This window comes from Manis javanica, chromosome 13 (genome assembly GCF_040802235.1).
Source record: "Manis javanica isolate MJ-LG chromosome 13, MJ_LKY, whole genome shotgun sequence".
NCBI lineage: Eukaryota > Metazoa > Chordata > Mammalia > Pholidota > Manidae > Manis > Manis javanica.
The window spans coordinates 44568418-44594390 of NC_133168.1; the positions used below are offsets into that span (position 1 = coordinate 44568418).

At 35.5% G+C, this 25973-nt stretch overlaps 1 protein-coding gene across 4 annotated transcripts in view; it reads left to right on the plus strand.

Moving 5' to 3' along the window:
- NKAIN2 (sodium/potassium transporting ATPase interacting 2) overlaps nt 1-25973 on the plus strand; it is a 1075019-nt gene that overhangs the window by 493726 nt on the left and 555320 nt on the right. For all 4 annotated transcript variants that reach the window (XR_005054596.2, XR_012124209.1, XM_036993719.2 and 1 more), the window contains one exon: nt 15519-15656. Coding sequence is in view for 2 of the 4 variants with exons in the window: in XM_036993719.2 (XP_036849614.1) it covers nt 15519-15656 (138 nt within the window). In the remaining 2 variants the exon portion in view is untranslated. The remainder of the gene's footprint in view (nt 1-15518; nt 15657-25973) is intronic.

The window sequence follows — 25973 nt, forward strand, 5'->3', positions numbered from 1 at the left end:
AACCTAGAAGAAATGGACAACTTTCTGGAAAAATACAACCTACCAAGATTGACCCAGGAAGAAACAGAAAATCTAAATAGACCAATTACCAGCAGTGAAATTGAATTGGTAATAAAAAACTACCCAAGAACAAAACTCCTGGACTAGATGGGTTCACCACTGAGTTTTTTCAGACATTTAGAGAAGACGTAATACCCACTCTCCTTAAAGTTTTCCAAAAATTGGAAGTGTAAGGAATACTTCCTAACTCATTCTATGAAGCCAGCATGACTGTAATACCAAAAAGAGGCAAAGACACCACGATAAAAGAAAAGTACAGACCAATATCCCTGATGAACATAGATGCAAAAATACTCAACAAAATATTAGCGAACCAAATTCAAAAATACATTAAGAGGATCATAATCCATGATCAAGTGGGATTCATCCAAGGGATGCAAGGGTGGTACAACATTTGAAAATTCATTATATCAACCAAAAGAAGAACAAAACCACATGATCATCTCCACAGATACTGAGAAAGCATTCAAAAAAATACACCATTCATTCATGATAAAAACTCTCAGCAAAATGGGTATAGATGGCAAGTACCTCAACATAATAAAGGCCATATATGATAAACCCACAGCCAACATCACACTTAACAGCAAGAAGCTGAAAGCTTTTCCCCTAATATTGGGAAAAAGACAAGGATGCCCACTCTCCCTGCTTTTAATAAACATAGTACTGGAGGGCCTAGCCATGGCAATCAGACAACACAAAGAAATAAAAGGCTTCCAGACTGGTAAGTAAGAATCCATACTGTCACTGTTTGCAGATGACATGATATTGTATATAGCAAACCCTAAATAATTAACTATAAAACAGCTAGAACTAATATCTGAATCCAGCAAAGTTGCAGGATACAAACTTAGTACACAGAAATCTGTTACATTCCTGTACACTAATGATGAACCAGCAGAAAGAGAAATCAGGAAAACAATTCTATTCACAATTGCATCATAAAGAATAAAATACCTAGGAATAAACCTAACCAAGGAAGTGAAAGACCTATGTACTGAAAACTACAAGACACTCTTAAGAGAAATTAAAAGGACACTAATAAATGGAAATTCATCCTGTGCTCTTTGGTAGGAAGAATTAATATTGTCAAATGACCATCCTACCTACAGAAATCTACAGATTCAATGCAATGCCTATCAAAATACCAACAACATTCTTCAGTGAACTGGAACAAATAGTTCTAAAATTCAAATGGAACCACAAAAGACCTCGAATAGCCAAAGCAATTCTGAGAAGGAAGAATAAAGCGGAGGGTGGGAGGGATCTCACTTCCCAACTTCAAACTCTACTACAAAGCCACAGTAATCAAGACAATTTGGTACTGGCACAAGAACAGACCCATAGACCAGTGGAACAGAATAGAGAGTCCAGATGTTAACCAAAGCATATATTGTCAATTAATATACGATAAAGTAGCCATAGATATACAGTGGGGAAATGACAGCCTCTCCAACAACTGGTGTTGACAAAACTGGACAGCTACATGTAAGAGAATGCAACTGGATTACTGTCTAACTCAAAACAGAAAAGTAAACTTGAAATGTATCAAAGATCTGAGTGATTTTCATTTAACCATAAAACTCTTAGAAGAAAATATAGGCAAAAATCTCTTGAATATAAGTATGAGCAACTTCTTCATGAATATATCTCCATGGACAAGGGAAACAAAGCAAAAATGAACAGGTGGGACTATATCAAACTAAAATCTTCTGTACAGCGAAGGACACCATCAGTAGAACAAAAAGACATCCTACAGTATGGGATAATACATTTGTAAATGACATATCAAACAAGGGCTTAACATCCAAAATATATAAAAAAATCACATGCTTCAACCCCCCAAAAAGCAAATAACCTGATTAAAAAATGGGTGGAGGATATAAACAGACACTTCTCCAAAGAAAAATCCAGATGGCCAACAGGCACATGAGAAGATGGTCCACATAGCTAATTATCAGGGAAATGCAAATTAAAACCACAATGAGATATCACCTCACACCAGTTAGGATGGCCAACATCAAGAAGACTAGGAAAAATAAATGCTGGCGAGGATGTAGAGAAAGGGGAACCCTCCTGCACTGCTGGTGGGAATATAAGCTAGTTCAACCATTGTGGAAAGCAGTATGGAGGTTCCTCAAAAAACTAAAAACAGAAATACCATTTGACCCAGGAATTCCACTCCTAGGAATTTACCCTAAGAAAGCAGCATCCCAGTTTCAAAAAAGACATATGCACCCCTATGTTTATCACAGCACTATATACAATAGCCAGGAAATGTAAGCAACCTATGTGTGCATCAGTAGATGAATGAATAAAGAAGAAGTGGTACATATACACAATGGAATATTATTCATCCATAAGAAGAAAACAAATCCTACCAGTTGCAACAACATGGATGGAGCTAGAGGGTAAATAAGCCAGGTGGAGAAAGTCAAGTATCAAATGTTTTCACTCATCTGTGGAGTATAAAAACAAAGAAAAACTGAAGGAACAAAACATCGGCAGAATCACAGAACCCAAGAATGGATTAACAGTTACCAAAGGGAAAGGGACTGGGGAGGATCGTTGGGAAGGGAGTGATAAGGAGAAAAAAAGGTCATTAAGATTTGCACACACAACATAGGGGACAGGGCTCAGGGAAGGCAGTATAGCACAGAGAAGACAAGTAGTGGTACTGTAGCATCTTACTATGCTCATGGACAGTGACTGTAATGGGGTATGTGGTGGGGACTTCATAATGGAGGGAATCTAGTAATCACAATGTTGCTCATGTAATTGTCTATTAATGATACCTAAATAAATAAGTAAGTAAATAAGTAGATAAATCCCTTGCACATCTAAAAAAAAAACCAGATAGACCTCCTCCAAGTAATTGAGGTTATCCATATCTGCCATTTTTCTGCAGGACATTTGAGCAATACAGCAGTTTCAGACTCTGACTCCCACACAGTTGAAAATCCACATACACCTTTTGACTCCCTGGAAACTTAACTACTAATATATAATAGCCTACTATATATAAAATGGGTCAGTTAACTTCAGATACAACTAAGAATAAGAAAGTATAAACAGAATGTGGGGTATTGTAGGGTCAAAATAGAAGAGAGCAAACAGAGGGTGAATAATTGCTCTATTGGTCTCTGCCCTGCCTGACACCTACCTGCAGGTGGATGAAGCCCTGGCTGGAAGGGAAGAAGTTCAAAGGAGTGTAGGTTTCCCTCCTTCTTTGGAGTTGCTCAAACTGGGGCTTGGCTCCTCTGCTCCTCTCAGGTCTTGTCATTTCTGTTCAGTTGTGATAGTGGCTGATCAGCTCAGTTGGTTAAAGTATGAAGCTAATAATACCAAGGTCATGGGTTTACTTTTCATATGGGAAATGTTTTTCCATTTTCCTTTCTAATATGCTGCCTTAGACCAATACAGATACTGTATATTTATTGAAAAATCCCTACAGATAAGTGGACTCATACAGTTTGAACCCATGTTCATCAAGGGTATTTGCATTTATGACAAGAAGAATAAGAGATATTTGACCATCTCTAACAGAAATCTTCTGACAATAATATCAATTTAGAATGATATTTGTATTAAAATACCAGTGACCAAACTTGTTATGCATTGCTGCAATGTGAATGAATAATAGCAGCCCTCTTAATATACAACCTATACATCTTAATAAATATTCTATGTACATTATTACTTTAATCACTATGAAAATCTTAGGAATTTCATAATACATGACTCTGTACTACAGTATCCCCATTTTCTAAGTGAAAAAATGGACTCATAAAGATTTGGTGTTCTCATCACATATAGTGATTTAGAATTCAAACATGATTTTCTAATTCTAAAACTTGAGTTCTAAACCACTATGATATGTTTACTTTTATTATAACCAATCATTAGGGCCAAATCTATTTTTTAGCAGCATTTTTGTTATTTGTTGTTGTGGCTGTTTCTTTGTTTTCTCTTTTTTTTATCAGCGTATAGTTGATATACAATCTTACATTAGTTTCAATTATACAACACAGTGTTTCAACAGTTATACACATTGTTAAATTCTCACCCCAACTAGTCCAGTTACTATCTGTCAACATAGGAATATGTTACAGAATCATTGGCTGTATTCTCCATGCTCTACTACTATCTCTGTGACCAATTTATATTATGATTGAGAAATTTTGTACCCCTTTATCCCCCTCACTTCCACCATGGTAATGACCAGACACTTCTCAGTGTCTATGAATCTACTGTTGTTTTGTTCCTTTTTGTGTTTTATTTTTTAGATTCCACATATACCTGAAATCATATGGTATCTGTCTTTCTTGGTCTGGCTTATTTCACTTAACATAATACCCTCTAGGTCCATCTACGTTTTTGCAAATGGAAGGATTTCTTTCTTTTTTTATGGATGAATAATATTCTCTTGTGTATATGTACTATGTCTTCTTTATACATTCCTCTACTGATGGGCACATTTATTACTTCCATATCTTTGCTATTGTAAATAATGTGGTGATAAACATAGGGGAACATATATATTTTTAATACAGGGTTTATGTTTTCTTCAGGAAAATTCCAAGATGTGGAATTACTGGGTCATATGGTATTTATATTTTTAGTTTTTGAGGAATCTACTTACTACTTTCCACAGTGGCTTCAGCAATTTACATTCCCACCAACAGTGTAGGAAAGCTCCTTTTTCTCCACGTCCTTGCCAACACTTGCTACTTCTTGTCTTTTGGATAGTGGCCATTCTATCCAGTGTGAGGTGATATCTTTGTGGTGTTTATTTGCATTTCCCTGATGATTAGCAGTGTGGAGCATCTTTTGTGCATGTTGGCCATCTGTAGTTTGTCTTTGGAAAAAGTCTGTTCAGGCCCTCTGCCCATTTTTTAATCGGGTTATTTGTTTTTTTAATGTTTAGTTGTATGAGCTTTTTATATATCTTTGGTGATAATCCCTTAGCAGAAAAATCATTTATGAATACATTCTCCAATACTGTATAAGTTGCCTTTTTGTTCTGCTGATGGTGTCCTTTTCTGTATAAAAGTGGTGAGGGTGGACATCCTTGTCTTGTTCCTCATCTTAGAGGAAAAGCTTTCATTTTTTTACCATTGACTATGTTAGCTGTGGGTTTGTTGTATATGGCCTTTTTATGTTGAAGTACCCATTTTGTTGAGAGTTTTTATCATGAATGAATATTGAATTTTGTCTAATGCTTTTTCAGCATCTATTGTAAGGCCATATAGCTGTTTGTAGGCCATATAGCTGGGATGGATGCAGGAAGGCCACCACTGCCTACATGGCAGTGATGGCAGCACTGCTCTGCCGGTGGGGTTGGTGGGACATTTGGGCAGGGGAATGTGACATGGGGCTGGACTGCCAGTAAGGAGAAAGGGGTTTTTTGGAGACTGCTCCTGCAGGCGCATCCCAAATTGGGCTGATGATCATGTGTTTCTCTCCTTCTTTTTGTTAATGTGATATAGGACATTGATTGATTTTCAAATATTGTACCATCCTTGCATATCCAGAATAAATCCCACTTGATCATGATGGGTGATACTTTTGATGTGTTTTTTAATTCATTTTGCTAATATTTTATTGAGGATTTTTTCATCTTTGTTCATCAGATATATTAGACCATGATTTCCTTTTTTTCTGGGTCTGTGCCTGGTTTGGGTTCTAGAGTGATGCTGGCCTCATAGAATGAGTTTGGAAATATTACCCCCTCTTCTACTTTTTGAAATACTTTAAGCTGGTTCTTTTTGTAGTTCTTCTCTAATCCTTGCTTCTTCTCTTATTTTTGATGTTTCCCTTAGGGTTGTGATTGGATTTATTTAATTTTTAAAATTTTTGTGTAGCTATTATAGGCTTTAGATTTGTGGTTACCATAAGGTTCATTGTTTCTGAAATATGTATCAGGCTACATTAAGTTGATAGCTGCTCTATTTCAAACACAGTCTAAAAGTACTTCTTTTTTTCTTCTCCTTCCTCCATGCTTTATGAATTAAATGTCATAATCTGCATTTTTTATGTATCCCTTGATTGATTTTTGTGTGTAGTTGATATTACTACTTTTGAGATTTTTTCTTTTACTTTTTTTTTTTAGTTCATACTTGCTTAGTTAGTAGTTGGTCTGCTACCTTTCCTGTGAGTTTATTTTCACTATTGAAAGCTATTTAGGCTTTAGAACATTTCCATCTACAAAAGTCCCTTTAATGTATCCTGTAAGGTCAGTTTCTTGTGGTAAATTCTTTTAACTTTCATTTATCTGGAAAGTTTTCATCTCTTCTTCAATTCTGAATGATAACTTTCCTTGGTAGGGGATTATTGACTGAAGATCCTTCTGTTTCAGTATATTAAATACTTCATTCCACTCCCTTCTAGCCTGCTTAGTTTCTGCTGATAAATATACTGATAGCTTGATGGGGTTTCCCTTATAAGTCAATTTTTGTCCCTAGCTGCTTTCAATACCCTCACCTTATCCTTAATCTTTGTCATTTTAATTATTATATATACTGGTGTTTTGTCTTCCTGGGGTTCCATATGGTAGGGGCTCTCTGTGCTTCCAAGATCTGGGTTTCTATTTCTTTCTCCAGATTGGGGAAGTTTTCAGCAATTATTCAGAGACTTTCCACTCCTATTTCTCTTTCTTCTCCTTCTGGTACCCCCTTACACAAATATTATTTCATTTGGAATTGTCACACACCTCTCAACATCCTCTCATTTCTAGAGATTCTTTTTTCTCTCTGTTCTTCAGCTTCATTGTATTCTTGTTCTAATTTATGTCTCAGTTATAGTCTCCTTTATTTGAAGCAATCTATTATTCATTCCCTCCATGTATTTTTCATTTCAGTTATTGTATTGCTTAGCTCAGAGTGACCCTTTTCAGCTTTTCACTTTTCTGAAGTCCTCCCTGGATCTTCAGTACTTTCCACAGATCAGTGAATGTATTTATGACTATTATTTTGAAATCTTTATCAAGAAGATTGGTTTTCTCAGCTTCCCTTAGCCCTCTTTCTGGTGTATTATCCTGTATTTGTTATTATATCCTCTTGTTATTCTGCCTCCTCATTTTGCCTATATTTCTGGGTTTTTTTCTTTGTATTAGATAGATCTGCTATGCCCCTTGGTCTAGAGAGTAATGGCTTTATGACAAAGGTGTCCTGTGATGCCCAGAAGCTCAAGACTCTGCTCACCGGTCTGGTGTAGCCCCAGTTGCTCTTGTTGGCCTGTGAGTGGGGGCGACCTTTCTGCCTGTGTGCCAGTAGTGGTTGGCATCTTGTCAGCCAAGGCTGTTTGTAGGCCATATAGCTGGGATTGATGCAGGAAGGCCACCACTGCCTACATGGCAGTGATGGCAGCACTGCTCTGCCAGTGGGGTTGGTGGGACATTTGGGCAGGGGAATGTGACATGGGCTGGACTGCCAGTAAGGAGAAAGGGGTTTTTTTGAGACTGCTCCTGCAGGCGCATCCCAAATTGGGCTGAGAGAGGGCCAGGAAAGCTGGAAAAGCCTCCTTGTGGCTTCCAGGCAACAAACCATGACCACTGCTGGGCCAAGTGGGCTGGGTGGGTCGGAAGGTTTGCAGGGAATTAACTTGGGGCTGAGCCGCCAATGAGGGGGCACGGAGGACGGATGGAGCCTTTGGCACTTCCACAAGCACCTGAACTGTTGGGCTGAGTGAGGGCTGAGAAAGCATGAGCCACCTTCCCTTTCTCCTCTGGAGAGCTCCCTCCATCCTCTGCCCCTCTAGCAGCCTTCTGCCTGCCGGTAAGTCTTTCAAACTGCTGCCTGTTTGTTGGGTCTCACTGGCACCAATGGAGGGTGTCTGTCCTCCAGAAGAGACATGAATCCCAGCTTCCCAGAGTCCTCCATCCTTCCCTGGTGTCCAGCCCTGTTCATCACCAAAGCTCAATGCAATGTGGACTCGTGTTCCCAGAAAAGATCTCCAGGGCCAGGTGTGCAGAGTTCCAGAGTGCTAATCCCCTCCCTGCACTGTTGCTCTCCCTCCTGCTTGTGTACTTGGATGGGGGAAGGGATGGGGTCCCAATCAATTGTGTCTGACGCTTTACCCTTCTCTGTGTGATTTTCTCTTCTTCACCAGGTATAGATGGTCAATTCTGTGGTCTTCAGGTTGTTCAGAGTTAGTTGTATTTGCTGTAGTTGCTTCCTTTGTGTGTACATAGGAAGAAGTTTCTGCCTTGCCTTCCTACTCCGCCATCTTTTTCCTGTGGTTTATTTCTTTGTTTGTTTTAAAAATAAAAACGTGGGAGGAGACAGAAAATCCTTCGTTCAATTGAATTAGGATAAATTGTCATTTGTAACCTAACACCTTATGAAACACCTTACAATTTTATTTTATTCGCTTTAGTGAATGAACACACCATGTGTGCACACACACATGTGCACGCACGCACACACACACTTGAAAACTTTTTACTCAAGAGTAATTAAAACTCTTCAAATAAAGCTCTTTGCTTGGCTTTGTCCATATTTTGTGTAATCATTGCAGACACTATTTCAAATTTATTCTCTTCATATCATATGTGAATAAGTTCTCTTGGTTAAAAGAAAAAAGGTTTGTTGTATATTTCCTGCAGATAATATTTAAAAGCTGGCTTACTTGTTCTCACTTCTCCCCTATGAAAAATAAAGGCTCTTAAGAGGGAAACATCATCAATTATATTTACATGGAGTTTTGCCTTGTGATATTGAGATATATTAAACACAACCATAAAGACCTTAGCAACACTGTAAAGACAGAGAAAACCTCTGAAGTCTTTATAGCTTGACTTGGAATTATCTTAAATGGAAGAGAATCCCAAGGACACCCCTTCTGATTCTGAAGTAGTCGTAGTCAGTCCAGACTATACTTAAGATTACAATTTACCACAGGTGTCTGAAGTAGAGGGCAAGTAACCAGAATGTGGATGAGATCTAATAAAGCAAATATGGCAAAGGGGCAGAATAAACACAGACATAAGAATTAGCAGCTTTCCAAAGTGAGCAAACGACCAAGAAATAGAAAATGTACCAAAAAGTTGGGCACAGGAGAAACATAAATCCAAGGCAGGCTTTCAGAGCAGAGGTATCTTGCCAAAGAAGCAGGGTTCTATGTGGATCAAGGAGCCTGTATGAGAACTCTTTCCTTTTTCTCCTTCAGTGTTGTTTAAATTTCTCTATAGAGCAGGGAACAAAGAGGAGATACAACTGGGAATAAGAAATTGACTATACTTGACTAGAATGTAAGAAAAAACATTACATCAATTTCAACTGGCAGAAGTTTGACAAAGAGATGGCCATTCTGTAGGTCTGCCTTGAAGTTTATCTAAATTTCTATAGTCCCTACAGATGAAATAAGAACTTTGGACCTATTCAGGGAACATTTCAACTTTCATCATGAGATTTTGTCTAATATTTCTTACCATTTTTTGCTATAACAAAGCAATTTTATTGGTAAGGTAACTTATCTTCTACAAACAACTAAAACGTGAATTATTTCTTTATTGATTCCATAAATTCCATAATTTGTATTTTTTTAACTTTTGATGGGCTCTGTCGTTTTCATGAAGTCCACTTAGACAATGCAAATGGACTTTGAATGGGAGGACTCTATTTGCCTAGCTTTCAAATCTGAGTGTATCTTTTCTCTCCTCAGGGACTAGAGAGTTGAGACAATCAGCAAGCTCAGGTTCCTGGAAAGTGGAGAACTAAAATGGGGGAGGGCCCAGGGAGAACGGGGTGCCCACAGATAAATTCATTTTAAATTTATAATTTAGCACTAGAAATTCAATTTGGATGTTCCTAAACTTTAATAACACTCAATTTTTTATTTACACCAGAGAACCCATGTTTCATCATGTTAAAATAAGAAATCTATTTTTTCTCTAAAGGGTTATTTGTAAGTTTTATTTCATATTATTTATAGTAACTGACAAGTTAAATTTTAAGGATGTAAGAAAGTTACAGAAATAGTTTGGATGAAAATATATTGAGAAATCTTAGTTATTATTAGCAAAATGTAGTGTGTCTCAAGGAAACCGATTCTGAGTTCGACCAGTTTAAAACAACCATCTGTAAACATGTAGCTTTTTAAAAAATATTTTTAAATGCTCTTATACATGTGATTCCTTGTTAAAAAAGTTTAGTGGCAATAGCTATCTAAGAAATACAAGATATTCTCATTTTCCATACAAACAATTTAAACAGTAAACTTCTTTCATACTGAATTGTCTCCTATTAAGAGGTCAAACTTAATTTAATGAATTATTACCTTAATTATGCCCAGTTTTCTCAGATGTAAATTGAGGAGTGTGGAATAAATCTCTTCCAGTTTGAAAAGTTAGCAAATTAATTTATTTATCTTGAAGTTATTTATTTATCTTGATGTTATTTATGTTGAAGTTATTTATTTATCTTGAAGTTATTTATTTATCTTGATGTTTCACAGGTGCTTTTTATGAGCATTTGTCTTTCTTATATAAATTTTACTTAATGGTACTTAATCAAAAAAGTTTTTGAAAACTTCCTTAGCTTAAGCATACTCTACTAGATTAACAGTGTTTAAATTCACATTTTCTATAATGCAAAAGAGAAGAGTAATTTTCATGTTTAACAGTTATGTGTATATCAAAGAAGAATTAATAGCACTTTTAATATTTTGTATTATTCAACCAGAATTTGACCCAACATTTCCAGTTTGGAGGATTTAGCCTGTGGATATACCAAGACACATACACAAGGTTGTTTAAGGCACTCATGTATGTTATAGCCAAAAACTGGAAACAAATTAAATATCTGTTAAAATAGAGAGTATAATGAGGTGGGTCTATAAATGTAGGGTGTGCTAATACAGAGAAACTTTCACACATCACTGAGAATTGCAAAGTGAAAAGCCATATCATCTACACTGCAATCTCATTTATGTAAATAAAATGAATGGAAATAACTTACAAACACATATATACAACAAATAATATGCTTATATGCTGGCATCTACATGTAGTATTTTCTTGAAAAACTGCATTTAACAGTGTTTCTCTGAATTGATGCAGGTTACTTTTGGGGAAAGAAAATAGGACTGGATGTTTTCTTCAAAGTTTGTTAAGTGCAGGAATAAACACTGTGCCTTACTTACGTTTTAAGCCTAGTGCAACTATTATAACAAGACTCAAAGAAAGAGAGAAAAAGCAAATTGAATTATAGGTCACTTCATCAATACAAAAAGTTCAAATCCAACCCAAATTGCAACTGTGATAAAGAGAGTATTCCATTTCAAGTAGAGATTTTGTCAGGAACAAAAAGATATTTGAACATGACAAAAATTATCCATATAATCAGTCACATTAAAGATATAAAAGAAAATAATAAAGCGATTACATCAATTGATACAGAAATAATAATTGATAAAGATTAGCTCTTATTTCTGTTTTAAAAAAATGCATAAATAATTGTAATGAAGGGAACAGAATTATCTGTGGGAAGCACCAAGTTATACAATTTAATAGACTGCTGTTTAGAAGCTAAGCATAAAGAACCAAAATTAAATCTATCAAAATGGACAATAATCATAGGAGCTTATTCCATCAGAGTTTTTACATGAAAATGACACGAAAATGAACAACAGCAGCACAGATGGTCCCCAATTTACAGCAGTTTGACTTATAATCTTTTGATTTTATTATAGTGCAAAAGCAATATGCTTTCAGTAGAAGCTGTACTTTGAATTTTATATGTCGAACTTTCCCCAAGCTAGCAACATGCAGTACAATCCTTGCTTGTTATGCTGGGCAGGGGCCCCGAGCAACAGCTCCCAGTCAGACCCACAATCTCGGTAAACAACTGATAGGCTTACAGCCATGCTCAACCCATATGACCATTCTGTTTTACACTTTCAGCCCAGTATTTAATACCTTACATGAGACTTTAAGCACTTTATTATAAAATAGTCTTTGGGTTCTGAGCACATTTAAGGTAGGCTAGGCTAAGCTGTGATACTTGATAAATTAGGTGTATTCAATGCATTTTTGACTTATGATATTTTCAACAATGGATTGGTTTATCATACACCAAGGAAGATCTGTATATGTGTTTCACGGTTGTACACACACACACACACACACACACACACACACACACACACACACATATATATATATATATGTATGTATGTCATGTGAATCATGTGAATGAAAGGATTTAAAGTAAACATATTACAGAGGGATAATGGGAGAAAGGGGAATAACACTGATAACATAGGTTGAAAGAAGCAAATAAGAAAATAAAGAAGACAAAACAAAAAAGGAATTTTTATCTTGACCAATGGCGATATAATGTTATAAACTGACAGGTTGGATCAAAGAGAGTCTCTACACTATTCCAAAATAAATAAGTAACATATCCTGTAACCAGCATAGGCCTGCAATACAAACTGTGAAAGCATTTTGGTTTTGGACTAGGCGTGACAGGAGTCCACAAAGTAGAGACATAGCTATAGGGGCTGTGCACAGAAGCCTACATTCCTTTCTTAGCACTTACCACTCCTGAGACCTCAGCAGAATCACTTGCCCTCTACATCTTAGATTCCTTAATCTGAAAAATAAGGCAGTAACATTGACCTCCTTGGGTTTTGTGCAGAATCAATGAGATGACACATGCCTGGGGAATAGTATGAATGCCCAACATATAGGAAGCGTTTTAACAAATACTTGTTTTCTTCCTTCAGCACCACAACCCCTCCCATAATTACATAGTTAAAACACATTTTTTAAATTAAGGCATCTTTGATAAATACACTGTTATGAAGGTTTCACATGAAAAACAATGTGGTTACTACATTCACCCATATTATCGAGTCCCCCACATATCCCATTGCAGTCACTATCCATCAGTGTAGTAAGATGCCACAGAGTCACTACTTGTCTTCTCTGAGCTACACTGTCATCCCCATGCCCCCCACACACACACACCATGTGTGCCTATCATAATACCCCTCAATCGCTTTCTACCTCTCTCCCACCCCTCCCCTTTTGTAACTGCTAGTCCTTTCTTGGAGTTTGTGAGTCTGCTGCTGTTTTGTTCCTTCAGTTTTGCTTCATCTAAAACACTTTCTGTTAGAAAAAATTCTTAGGAGAGACTGAAACTACTTTTATAAATTGTTATGCTCTTCATACTCACTGAATTTTTGGTGAGTCTTCCATTCTTCCGTCCTGGCTCTAGCTGCAGAACCTGTGATGAAGCTGCTTATGGTGGTTAATAGGACCTATTATAAAGAGGGAAAAATGCAGAAAGAATATGAATGAAGAGTTGCACACTAACTTATTCAGTCTGCATAATCTTCTGAGTAGTGTTTGATGGAATTGTTAGTTCTGTCATTAAAAAAAGGCTGATAAATATTGGTGTAGCTTCATTTTAGCTTTGCAGATTTGGCAGGTATATTATCCTCTATATATTTTTTATAATTAACGATGGTACTACTATTTTCTTCCATAATTGGTGCACTTATTGAGAGATTTCCCACTGGTTGACTGATGCACTTTATCCACTATGCTTTTCCCTGCTGTGTCCCCATCATTATGACACTCAGAATTTATAGACTTTAGATTCTTCTTGCGGTTGTTTTACATTCCTACTTACTGTTTATTCATAGTATAAGGATAAGAGAGTTCTTCAGTGGGACGAGTTTTATATAGTTATTTAGCAATGGTGCTCTGAGAACAACCAGTTATTTTTTTGGTGACATTAATGGATCAAAAAACAAGGCATAGTTAATACTGCCTAACATCACAGATGGGTCTCTTTTATATGTACTGTTGGCTGCACAACAGTTGTCAGAATGTTTTATCAGAAGGCAGCTCAAGGTTTGTGAGGCTAGGGTTATGTGCAAGTTCTATTTATTAATTTGCCTATTAATTACTTAATTAATTTAATTATTTATGTATCAGCTTGTTTATTATTCAATCAGAATAGTGCATTTCACTTATGGGAATCTGATGTTTATGCTGGATTTAGAATATGCAGGGTAGGACAGACCTAGATTCTCGCCTTTTTTTTTTTATCACTGCCAAGATTTAGTGAAGATGATTTGACACAGCTGCACTCTTACAGTTACAGTGTTATGGTACCTGGTGTGCCTTAGAAAATACAAGTATTATACAAACAGTTGCCATGAGTTTATTTTCTCTTTCAATGCCTGATGGGAAAATGTGTTGCTCAGGTAAAGAAATGCAGTGAGAATAATCATTATTCAAGGAGTCTTCAAAGTGAGCTGCAGGTATTTGATTTAAAAGCATACTGTCTATTTCAACAGTTAGTATGGTCTTTTGATAAAATAAAAGAAAAAAAAACATTAAAGCAGTGATGTTAGTAACTTAGGATTTTTTTAAGTTATTTCCTTTAAAAGCTGGCTTAAAAAAATTGTTGGATCTTTGTGTGGAGTATCAGGTCCTTTCACAAAGTTCTACTGTACACAAACAGTTCATTATCTTTCCACCTGAGGTCTGGTGGGAAGAGTACAGCTGAGTTTAACTCACACCATTCCCCTTTTACTTTGTTAGATCTAATGAGAGACTTCCCAGCTATCCAGGTTTCACTTCTCAATATAAAATGGCACTGCTGGACCACTGACCAATCTCAGATTTTTTGTTTGGTTCTTTGTTAGTTGGTTGGTTGATTGGCATTGTTTTTCTCCACTCACTGCTTAGATTTTTACATATGACTCAATTATGAAGTGGTAAGCAAAGAAAATTTGTAAGTAGGATAATTTTGAAATGATTTCAGTCCCTTGCTTTTATCACAATGATGCTTTGTTTTTATTCTTGTTCCCCATTGTTTTAATTTCCTTTCTAGGCCCTTTTTTCTCCTAATTATATAGATAACTAGGTATGACAAAAAGTCATGTTTGATTTGTAATCCAATATTTGAGGGTTGGAAGGACCCTAGGTACTAATCAAAGTCCCGCATTTTACAAATACAGAATCAGGTCCCCAAGGAGGGGAAATAACTTATCTAGGGTCCTTGTAACTGCTTAGAGGCACATCTAAGTCCTGAAGCCATGCCTGTGGACTTGCTAAAGAGTTCTTTTTTCTCTACATCAACCCTCTTTGCTTTATTTCCAACTTACATAATGGCATTAAGCAGATCCAAACAGCAAACTCCTCCTTTGGACCTCCCAAACTTGCCAGTTGATGAATTCAAGTGTTTGGCAATTGTATATGACACCATAATTTATCCTGTGATGCACAGATAACACCTTGTGAATATACCTTGATGTCTCCACAAAATTTTCCCTAAAAGGATTATAGCTGTCTATGAATCTATAGCTTCCTTCCATAGTCTTCCTTTGACATATGCCTGAAAATGTCAGTTGCACTGTTAAAGACAAATTATAATGTCAATGTGATTCTTTTTTTCTCACTGCTGTGTTCATCTATGTACCCTGTTTTGCTCTTCTAGGTTTGTGTGCTGGAGAGGCAAATATTTGACTTCCTTGGATATCAGTGGGCACCTATCCTGGCAAATTTTGTACATATTATTATCGTCATTCTTGGTTTATTTGGAACTATTCAATATAGACCTCGTTACATAACAGGAGTAAGTACCCTTCCTGCCTTTTTAGAAAAAGAGATGTAAACTACAAATGTCTTGAAAATTTATATGTATGCCATTTCCTAAAAGTACCATGTGTTTGTTTTCATACTTTCAGATTACATCTACAGTAACTGAAAATGTCAACTTTAAGGCACTTAACAGGGAATGTAATCAGATTGTATTTTCATAAAATGGGCTTTCAGCAAATATTCTCTTGAAATTTAAAAAAGTGTTCTGCTCCTTTATTTTCCAAATTATAAAGTCATGTCCTCTGATTTAACAGTTTTAATGGGACTTTCTCCCATTTTAAATAATATTTTATTAATTGAATAAAGATAGCTTAAAATCAATACAAATGCACATATAGTTTTGATGTGAAAATGTTAATATAGGTGACCCTTGAATAACATGGGTTTGAGCTGCATGGGCCTGCTTATTAAGGATTTTTTTCAATACATATATTGGACATGTTTTTGGAGAGTTGTGATAATTTGAAAAATTAATAGAAAACCTTACAGCCTAGGAATATCAAAAAAAATAAATAAAGGTATGTCTAATACTTTATTATGACCAAGAGTATAATACTTTATGCCATAAAAATTTTATGATGATTCATTCATTAGTGTATAAGCCAGGCTATCATGAAGCAATCCTATCAATTATACTCTGCAAAGAAATCATGTTGAGGCTTCTCCATTATCAATGCATGAATCGTTATACCAGTAAAGAAATATAAATTTATTTTTTACATTCTCTTTTCATTTTTGATGTCTCATGTCAGTAAAACATAACATCTACATTGTTTTATGTCCTGTAAGACAATATTGCTGTAGGTATTAACAGATAGGTGATTCATCTTGTAAACAGATGATGTAAACTTAGTGTCAACAATACAGTACAATACTGTAAATGTATTGTTTTTCTCTTCCTTACGATTTTCTTAGTAACATTTTCTTCTCCCTAGCTTACTTTATTATAATACAGTATATAATACATATACATAATATGTCTTGGTCAACTGTTTATGTCATATGTAAGTTTCTGGTCAACAGTAGATTATTAGTAGTTAAGTTTTCAGGGAGTCCAAAGTTATACATCGATTTTCAACTGCACAGGGTTGTGGCGGATGATTGATGCTCCAACTGTTCATATCAGGGTTAATAATTTGACATACTTGAAAACTAGAGGGATCTGGACCATAGTCTCTATGTTCTTCATAATTCTCTTTTTGGCTCAGAAAAGTATTTTACATTCCCACTCAAGTTGAACTTACTTAACATAAAAGTGAAATCCACCTGTGTTGCAGTTGCTATGGGAACCATAACTTAGAATTTTTTACTTTTGTATGTGATTCAGATCTCAGCTATAACTCTTCATTAATGTAGATTATTTTTTTAGTTTCATTATTTTTTCCATTTCTTCTATTTTTAGCAAAGGAAAAGTTATAAGCATTTATTTAAAATTATAAAGCAATTTTATGGTAAAACATATAGGTAAGATAGCTCAGCTAAAACTGCTTTACTCAATATAAACCAGCAAGCCTTCTCAGGTTCCACAAAGGCCTCCTTCACATAAAAGATGCCCTTTGATGACCTATTCTCTCTGTCATCTGGAACCTAGATAAAGCACATAGGTACTGAAATAGGCAATCTAACATGTGGGGCCAAGGGACCACTGTCTGCCTAAGGATGAGCAAAAAGCATAGTCTTCTCTAGGTGCACACCCAGAAATGAGTGCATGTCACCTCTAAGGGTATGTAACCATATGAATCTTCTAAAAAGTTAGATGTGTTCTGTTGCAAGGTGAAGTTTTTTAATGCACAGATATGTTAGTATCATTCAGTTGTGTGCCAAATTCTGTGTAACTTTAGGCAGCAAAACCTCACCAATCCTTAGTTTTCCTACCTTTAAAAATGAAAGTAATAATTACATAAACTCATAAGCTTTAATTAATTGATGCATTAGAAGCCACTAGATGAAACATTCTTAACTGTCTTCTTCCATGGGACTTTGAGGCTCCTCCATGATTTTATTCTTATAAATAATGTTTCTCTGAGTATCCTCATATAAATATCATATCATATCATATAAATATCACTGTAATCTCCATTTCGGATGAAGTTCTTGGGATAAAAATCTAAATGCAGATCAAATCAAAATGTTTGAACAGTTAAAAACTAAGAGGTTTGTTTTTAGGAGTAAGTGGGATATTCTAAAAATTGTCCTTAGTACAATGTTTAGAAAGTGCCAATAAATATTAGCTATAATATTTTTCTCCTTAAAGTTATTATCATTATTATTATTTGAAAACAATACTAAACTGTATAGACTAGCAATAGGCTGACAGGCAGTGTCAAATAGAATAAAGTATTCTAAGCTATTGGTCAAAATATTTATATCCCTTGTAGTCAAAGTTGCTACAATTCTAAAAATCTTGTGTGGGATTTCTATGTATCAAATTATAATTCCATCCCTTTAGATAAAATGTATAACTACAGATTTTTTCAAGAGAGGCTGCTGTCTCTAGTATGCAGTAAGAGGTAGGTTACTGTGGGACACCTATAAGGTTGTTAGAACTTTTGTTTAGCTGAGAGTCTCAGACATCCTTCTGAAGTCTTAACAATGTGTCTTAGAGTGGCATGTCTAATTCAAACTTGCTTTTCAGACAGCATTCTGCATTTGAACTTTTCCTTTAGATAATGTCTTACTTGGAAAATCTTTTGCCAGCTGGAGATGATATAAATATGAAATTTTCATTTTCCAACTCAGCAAGTCCTAAATTGGAAATATATCCTCTAAATTCTGCTTAAAAACTGAATTGTTCTTTTTTCAGCTCATCTCTCTCTTACAATATCATGTTACATGTGGCTAAAAGATGATAAATAACACTGCCAACACTGCCACCTGTTTGCTTGGAAATCCTCTTAGCCAGATTCACACATTTATAGGTATGCTTTCTATCTTCCCAATTCTTGCAGACAGTACAGCTAATTGTTCTGACAATAGTTATTGCAGTCCTCTTTCCTTCAGCCTTCAAAACCAAATTACTTACTGTTTTTCCTGTCCTTATTGACAGTCCTCTGACTGCCCTCTGTCCTCCACCTGTCACTTTATCTCAGAAATAATGTATGTGTTTTAGGCATTACAGTATCAGTCAGGTTTCGGTACCAATTTTTGTTCTAGTTATCTATTTCTGTATAACAAACCATTCCTGTGTAAACTAATTCATGGAATCTAATGGCCAAGATGCTATGTTGGAAGTCAAAAGTAGACTCAGTAAAATGTTAAATTTGCCACAAAAATGGAATTACAATTTTTCAGTTTGCCTAAAGATGGCTAAAGTAATTACAATTAAAAGAAACTTGAACTAAATCATAAATGGCAAATATATGGTCAATGAAGGGTCTGTGTTTAGTAGAAAAATGCATAACTAGGACAAGCTGCAACTAACAATGAAGTATTGCTGCAGTTAAGAAATTTCCAAAGGCTCTCTGTGAACTGGAGACTTAAATGAAGTTCATTTACAAATCTCCTAATATGAGCAATGAAATTTATTTTCTTCTCCCCTAAAAATATAGTACTTTATGATTTATATATTTGCCATTTTATGCAGTTGTATTATAAAACAATTCAGTATAAAAATAGACATAAGCAAGCACTGTCATAATTTTTCTGAAAGTTATTATTTTCACATATTTCCTTCAAATATGTGCAAATGAAACATGCCTGACTATGCTACACCTCAAATGTGTATCTGAATTTTTTTTTCCAAAGTGTAGTTGACAATAAAATACTGTATCAGTTTCAGGTACACAACATAGTGATTCAACATTTATGTATGTAGTGAAGTAATCATAATGATAAATCTAGCTACCATCTGTTGCCATACAAATTTGTTACACATTACCAGTTATATTCCCTATTCTGTACATTGTATCCCTGTGTTTTATTTATTTTATACCTGGAAGTTTATATCTTTTAATCCCCTCCACTCTTTGCCTATCCCCTTACTACCCAACACCTCTGTGAACCATCAGATTCTTCTCTACATCTATGAGTCTGTTTCTGTTTTGTTTTGTGTGTTCATTTATTAGATTCCACATATAAATGAAATCACGCAGTATTTGTCTTTCTCACTAATTTCACTTAGCATAATTCTAGGTCCATCCATGTTGTCAAAAATGGCAAAATTCCATTCTTCTTTATGTCTGAGTAATATTCCACTATATGTAATTTTTCCCCTTACCTTGACTGTTATAAATAGTTCTGCAGTCAATATAGGGATGTGTATATCTTTTCCAATTAGCATTTTAATTTTCTTCAGATAAACACCTAGAAGAGGAATTTCTGGATCACTTGGTAGTTCTATTTTTGATATTTTGAGGAACCAGCCTATGGTTTGCTATAGTGGCTGCACCATTTTACATTCCTACCAATAGTGTAGGAGGAGTGTAGTGTTTCTGTTCTCCACATCATTGCCTTACTTGTTACTTGTTGTCTTTTTGATCATAGCCATCTTACAGGCATGAAGTGATATCTCATTTGGTTTTGATTTCCATTTTTGCAATGTCTGTTGGACATCTGTTTGCCTTCTTTGGAGAAATGTCTGTTGAGGTCCTCTGCAAATTTTTTAATTGGTTTGCTTTTCTTTTTTAACCTTAAGTTGTGTGAGTTATTTATGTATTTTGGATATTAACCCATTATTGGTTATATCATTTACAAACATTTTCTCCAGTTCATTAGTTACATTTTTGTTTTGTTGATGATTTCTTTCACTGTGCAAAAGCTTTATAGTTTGATGTAGTCCCATTTATTTATTTTTCTTTTTGTTCCCTTCCTGTGGAGGGAGATCCAAAACAATATTGCTAAGATCATGTCTGAGAACTTATTGCCTACATTTTCTTCTAGTAGTTTTATGGTTTCCAGTCTTACCATTAAGTCTTTAATTAATTTTTAGTTTATTTTCATGTATGGTATAAGACAACAGTCCAATTTCATTCTTTTTCATGCACTGCCCAGACTTTCTACCAGTTATTGAATAGATTGTCTTGTCCCCATTGCATGTTTTTGCCCACTTGATTGAAAATAACCATATGAGTTTATTTGTGGTCTCTCTATTCTGTTCCATTGATCAATGTGTCTGTGTTTGTGTCTCTACCATCCATTTTGTTTTATGGTTTGTAGTATAGTTTGAAAACAGGTAGCATGGTACCTCTATTCCTGTTCTTCTATCCTATATCTTTGGTTATTTGGGGTGTTTTTTTGGTTCCATGCAAATTTTAGGATTATTTGTTCTAGATCTCTGGAAAATGCCAGAGAACAATATTTCAATAAAGATTGCATATAATCTATAAATTTCTTTGGGGAGTATGTAAACTTTAACAATATTAATTTTTCCAACCCATGAGCATGGTGTATCCCCACATTTGCTTGTGTTATCTATACTTACTTTCATCAGTGTCTAACAGTTTTCAGAATACAGGTCTTTTGCTTCCTTGGTTAAATTATTCCTAGGTATTTTATTCCTTTTAGAGCATTGTGACCGGTATTTTCTTAATGTCTCTTTCTGATAGTTCATTGTTAGTGTATAGAAATGGCACTGATTTGTGTATATTAATTTTGTACCCATTTCTTCTAGGTTGTCCAGTCTGTTAGCTTATATTTTATAGTAATCTCTTGTAATTTTTTGTGTTTCTGTGGTGTCAGTTCTAACTTCTCTTTAATTTGAGAGTTTAATTATTTTAGTCCTATCTCCTTTTTTTCTTCATGAGTCTGGATAAAGGTCTATCAATTGTGTTTATTTGTTCAAAGAACCAGCTTTGTAGTTTCATTGATCTTCTCTATTTTTCAAAATATCTAGTTCATTTATTTCCAATCTGATCTTAATTATTTCTTTCCGTACTAACTTTGGGCTTTGTTCTTTTTTCTAGTTCCTTTAGCTGTCAACTCAGATTGTTTAAGACTTTCTTATTCTCTGAGCCAGACCTATATCACATGAAATACCTTCCTAGAACTACTTTTGCTTCATGTCATAGACTTTCAAGTGTTGTTTCCATTTTCATTTGTCTCAAGATATTTTTTGATTGCCTTTTTGATTCTTTGTTGACCAATTGGTTGTTTAGTAACATATTGTTTAGCCTCCATGTGTTTTTTTGTTTTGTTTTGTTTGTTTTCTAGTTTTCTTGTAATCTAGTTTCATACCATTTTGGTCAGAAAAGATGTTTGATATGATTTTGGTGTTCTTAAATTTATTAAGACTTGTTTTATGGCCTAGCATGTGATCTTTCCCGGAAGGTGTTTCATGTGTACTTGAAAAGAATGTATATTCTGCCGTTTTTGGATAAAATGCCCTGTGTGTATCTGTTAAGTCCATCTGATCTAATGTCATTTAAGGCCAATGTTTCCTTACTGATTTTCAGTCTGCATGACCTATCCACTGATCTAAGTAGAGTGTTAAAGTCCCTAACTATTTGTATAACTGTCAATTGCTCCCTTATGTCTGTTAATATTTGCTTTAAATACTTAGGTGCTCTTATATTGTGTTCATATTACAAGTTTTGTATGCTCTTTTGGATCAATCCCTTTATCATTTTATAATGCCCTTCTATGTCTCTTGTAACAATTTTTGCTTTAAAGTCTATTTTATCTGATAGAAGTATTCCTCCCCCAGCTTTATTTTCACTTCATTTGTATGGAATAACATTTCTATCCCTTCACTTTTGATGTGTCTTTAGATCTAAAGTGAGTCTCTTGTAGGCAGCATATAGATGGGTTTTGTTTGTTTTGTTTTTATTTTTTTAACCCATACAGCCACCCTGTGTCTTTTCATTGGAGCATTTAGTTTATGTGCTTGTAAAGTAGTTATTGATAGGTATGTACTTTTCCCATTTTGATTGCTTTCTGGCTGTTTTTATAGTTATTCTATGGTCCTTTTCTCTTCTTTTGCCTCCTCACTTGTGATTTAGTGATGTTCCTTGGTGTTATGTTTGTACTTCTCCTTTAAAATTTTTTTGTGCATCTATTATAGATATTTATGTTGTAGTTACCATGAGGTTCATTTATAACATCCCATGTATACAGCAATCTATTTTAAGTTGAAGGTTGCTTAAGTTCAGGTGTATTCTAAAAGCACTACATACTCCCCATTCCCCCCACATACGTATTTTATGTCATATTTTACATCTCATTTTGTGTATCTATTTTGACAAATTATTGTAGTTCTCAATGATTTGCTACCTTTGTCTTTTGACCTACATGCTAGCAACATAGGTGGTGAATCCACTATTTTATTATATGTTTACCTTTACTATTGTGATTTTTTTTCTTTCATAATTTTCTAATTTTCTTTTCCATCTAAAGAAGTCCCTTTACCATTTCTTGTAAGGCTGGTTTGATGTTGATGAATTCCTTTATCTTGGAGTGATAACTTTGCCAGGTACAACATTCTTGCTGTAAGTTCCCTTTTCTTTCCTTTCCACACTTTGAATATATAATGCCACTCCCTTTTAGCCTGTAAGGTTTCTCTAAAAAGTCGGCTGACAGTCTTACATGGGTTGCCTTGTACCTAACTAGTTGTTTTCTCTTGCTATTTTTAAGATTCTCTCTTTATTTTGTTGACACTTGGATTACAGTATGCTTTGGTGTAGGTTTCTTCAGGCTCATCTTATTTGGACCTCATTCTGCTTCCTGGACTTGCATGTCTGTTTCCTTCACCAGGTCAGAGAAGTTTTCAGCTGTTATTTCTTCAAATAGTTTATCTTCCTTTCCTCTCTCTCCCTCTTCTCCTTCTGGGGCCCCTATAAGTGTTAGTGTGTTTGATATGATCTCAGAGGTCCCTTAAACTGTCCTCAGCTTTTTTTAAAATTTTTTTTCTGTTCAGTTGGGTAATTTCCAATACCCTATCTTCCAGATTCTTGATCCCTTCTTCTGCATCTTCTATTCTGCTATTGATTCTATCTAGTGTATTTTTAAATTCCAGCTTTGATTCTTTTTTTTGTATTTTCTGTTTCTTTGCTGAAGTTCTCACTGTGCTCATCCATTATTCTCTTGAGTTTTATAAGCATCTTTATGACCATTACTTTGAACTCTTTATTTGGTAGATTGGTTATTTCTGTTTCTTGTTGTTTTGTTTTGCTTTTCCTGAGGCTTTGTCTTGCTTGTACTTTCATTTGGAACATATTCTTTGCCTCCTCATTTTGCATAATAATTATTTTTCTTTGTATTAGGTAGATCATTTATGTCTCCTAGTCTTGGAAGAGTGTCTTTATGCAAAAGTTGTCCTATGAGACCCAGTAGCACAAACACCCCTCACCCCTGCTAGTTACCCAAGCCAGATGCCCTATGAGTAACCTCTGTGTGGTCTGGCTGCACCCTCCTGTTGTAGCTGGGTCAAAACTGGTACAGACTCACTGGTGAACAGACCTCTGTTGTGGATAGACCTCTGCAACTGCTGTGGATAAACTGGTAGGTGTGGAAGGCCTCTGGAGTGGCTTACTTCAAAATCCAGCAGGGACTATTGGTGTTCTAGTGTTTGGGCTGGATCCTGCGGAGGAAGAATTTAAGAGGGGCTCCTTTGCCAGCTAAGGCCACCTGCCAGGTGTGGTGGAGCAGAGGGCCCACTTGGGAGGGGCTCCAGGGCTGACCAAGGCTACCTTCTAGGAGTAGTGGGGTGACAAGCCATTTGGAAGGGACTCGGAAGTAGGGTGGGCAAGTTGGTCAGGGCCAGTCCACAGAGGAATGTTGGGTCAGGGTGAGTGGTGCTAGCACAGCAGATGGAGTGTCAGATATGTGGCTTGTTATTGCCATGCCAACTAGTTAAGAGGGAATTGACAAAGGTACCAGCTAGTGCTTCCATTCCCAGGAAATGTTCCGGTGAATCCCTGCCCCTCTGGCACAGGCCCTAAAAATTAATCAGTGGATCTCCTTCACATGTAATCCAGGTGCTTTTCAAACAGCTGCCACTGTACTGGGATTTTCAGTGAGACTGTGCAGGCACCCCTTATAGTCTGTTTCCTACTGCCCTCTGGCTCACGTAGACATAAGCCCTGTTTGTTTCCAAAGCCAGACATTATGGGTCCTCATCTCCCCAGCACAAGTCCCCTGTGCTGTGGAGCCCTAACTGGGTCCCAGACCCCTCATTCCTCAGGGAGGGCCTCTGTGATTGTAGATCTCCCTGCTTATAGGATGGCATGCCAGGGGTTTCGGTTGTTATTAAACCACTTTACCACTTCTCCCACCTCTCCCCATGTGGCCTTTTCTTTATATCCTTATTTGTGTGTAATTTGTTCTGCTAATCTTTAATTTGTTCTCAGTGATCATTGTTCTACATATAGTTGTAGATTTGCTTTGTTCATGGGAGGAGTTGAGCTCTGGATCTTCCTTCTCTGCCATCTTGTGCTTGCCTCTCTCTTAATTTCTTTGTTTAACACTATATCAAACAATTTTGAAATTCATATGGCTATTCCATTGTTCAAATATCAAACAAATTTGAAATTCACATGACTATGCCATTGCACTCATATATTTTGCTGTATAATACAAAATATGTATGTCATAGTATGTTATATATTATATTATTTCCACATTTTTATGATAAATAATTCCCTATAATCATCTCCATAAAAAATACTCTCATCTTCATTTGTGATTTCATTCCTTAGGTGGAACACATAGGTATAATTAAATAATATGGGCAATTTTAAGGCTCTTAGTATGTAATTGACAATTACCTATCCAAAATTATTTTACTGAATTATCCTCCCACCAATATACAGCAGAATCTATGTCACTGAACTCTTATTAGCTCTAATTATCTGTTCTCATATTTGTTAACTGATAGGGGGAAAAATACCATTTTTGTTTTGAATTGCCTTTCTTATTGTTACTCAGGTGGAGATGTTTCATCTCTTCATTAACCATTTTTATTTCCTTTTTGGGAGATTGTCTTTTGGTATTCTTTTCTCATTTTTCCCTAAATTTTGGTGTTTATTGTAACAAAACTTTTAACATGTGGATCACATAGTAAAGATACTTACCCCTTGAATATAAGCTCTCATTTTGGCGTTTCATTTTGTTTCTATTACTAAAATTAACTCCCATTCCCTTTGTGATATCTTTTATTGCCTTAAAAATTATCAAATTTAAATATTATTTTGAAAAAATAATGGTTCAGCTTCAAAATAATGGTTCAGCTTCATTATTCTTAGGCCTAATCTTGTTAAAATAAAAGGTCAGATTCCCTGAAATAGAGACCAAGGAAAGTGTCTCTGTATTTGCTATTAATAAAGAGTTTAAAATTATTGATGGGACTTTTTATTCTATT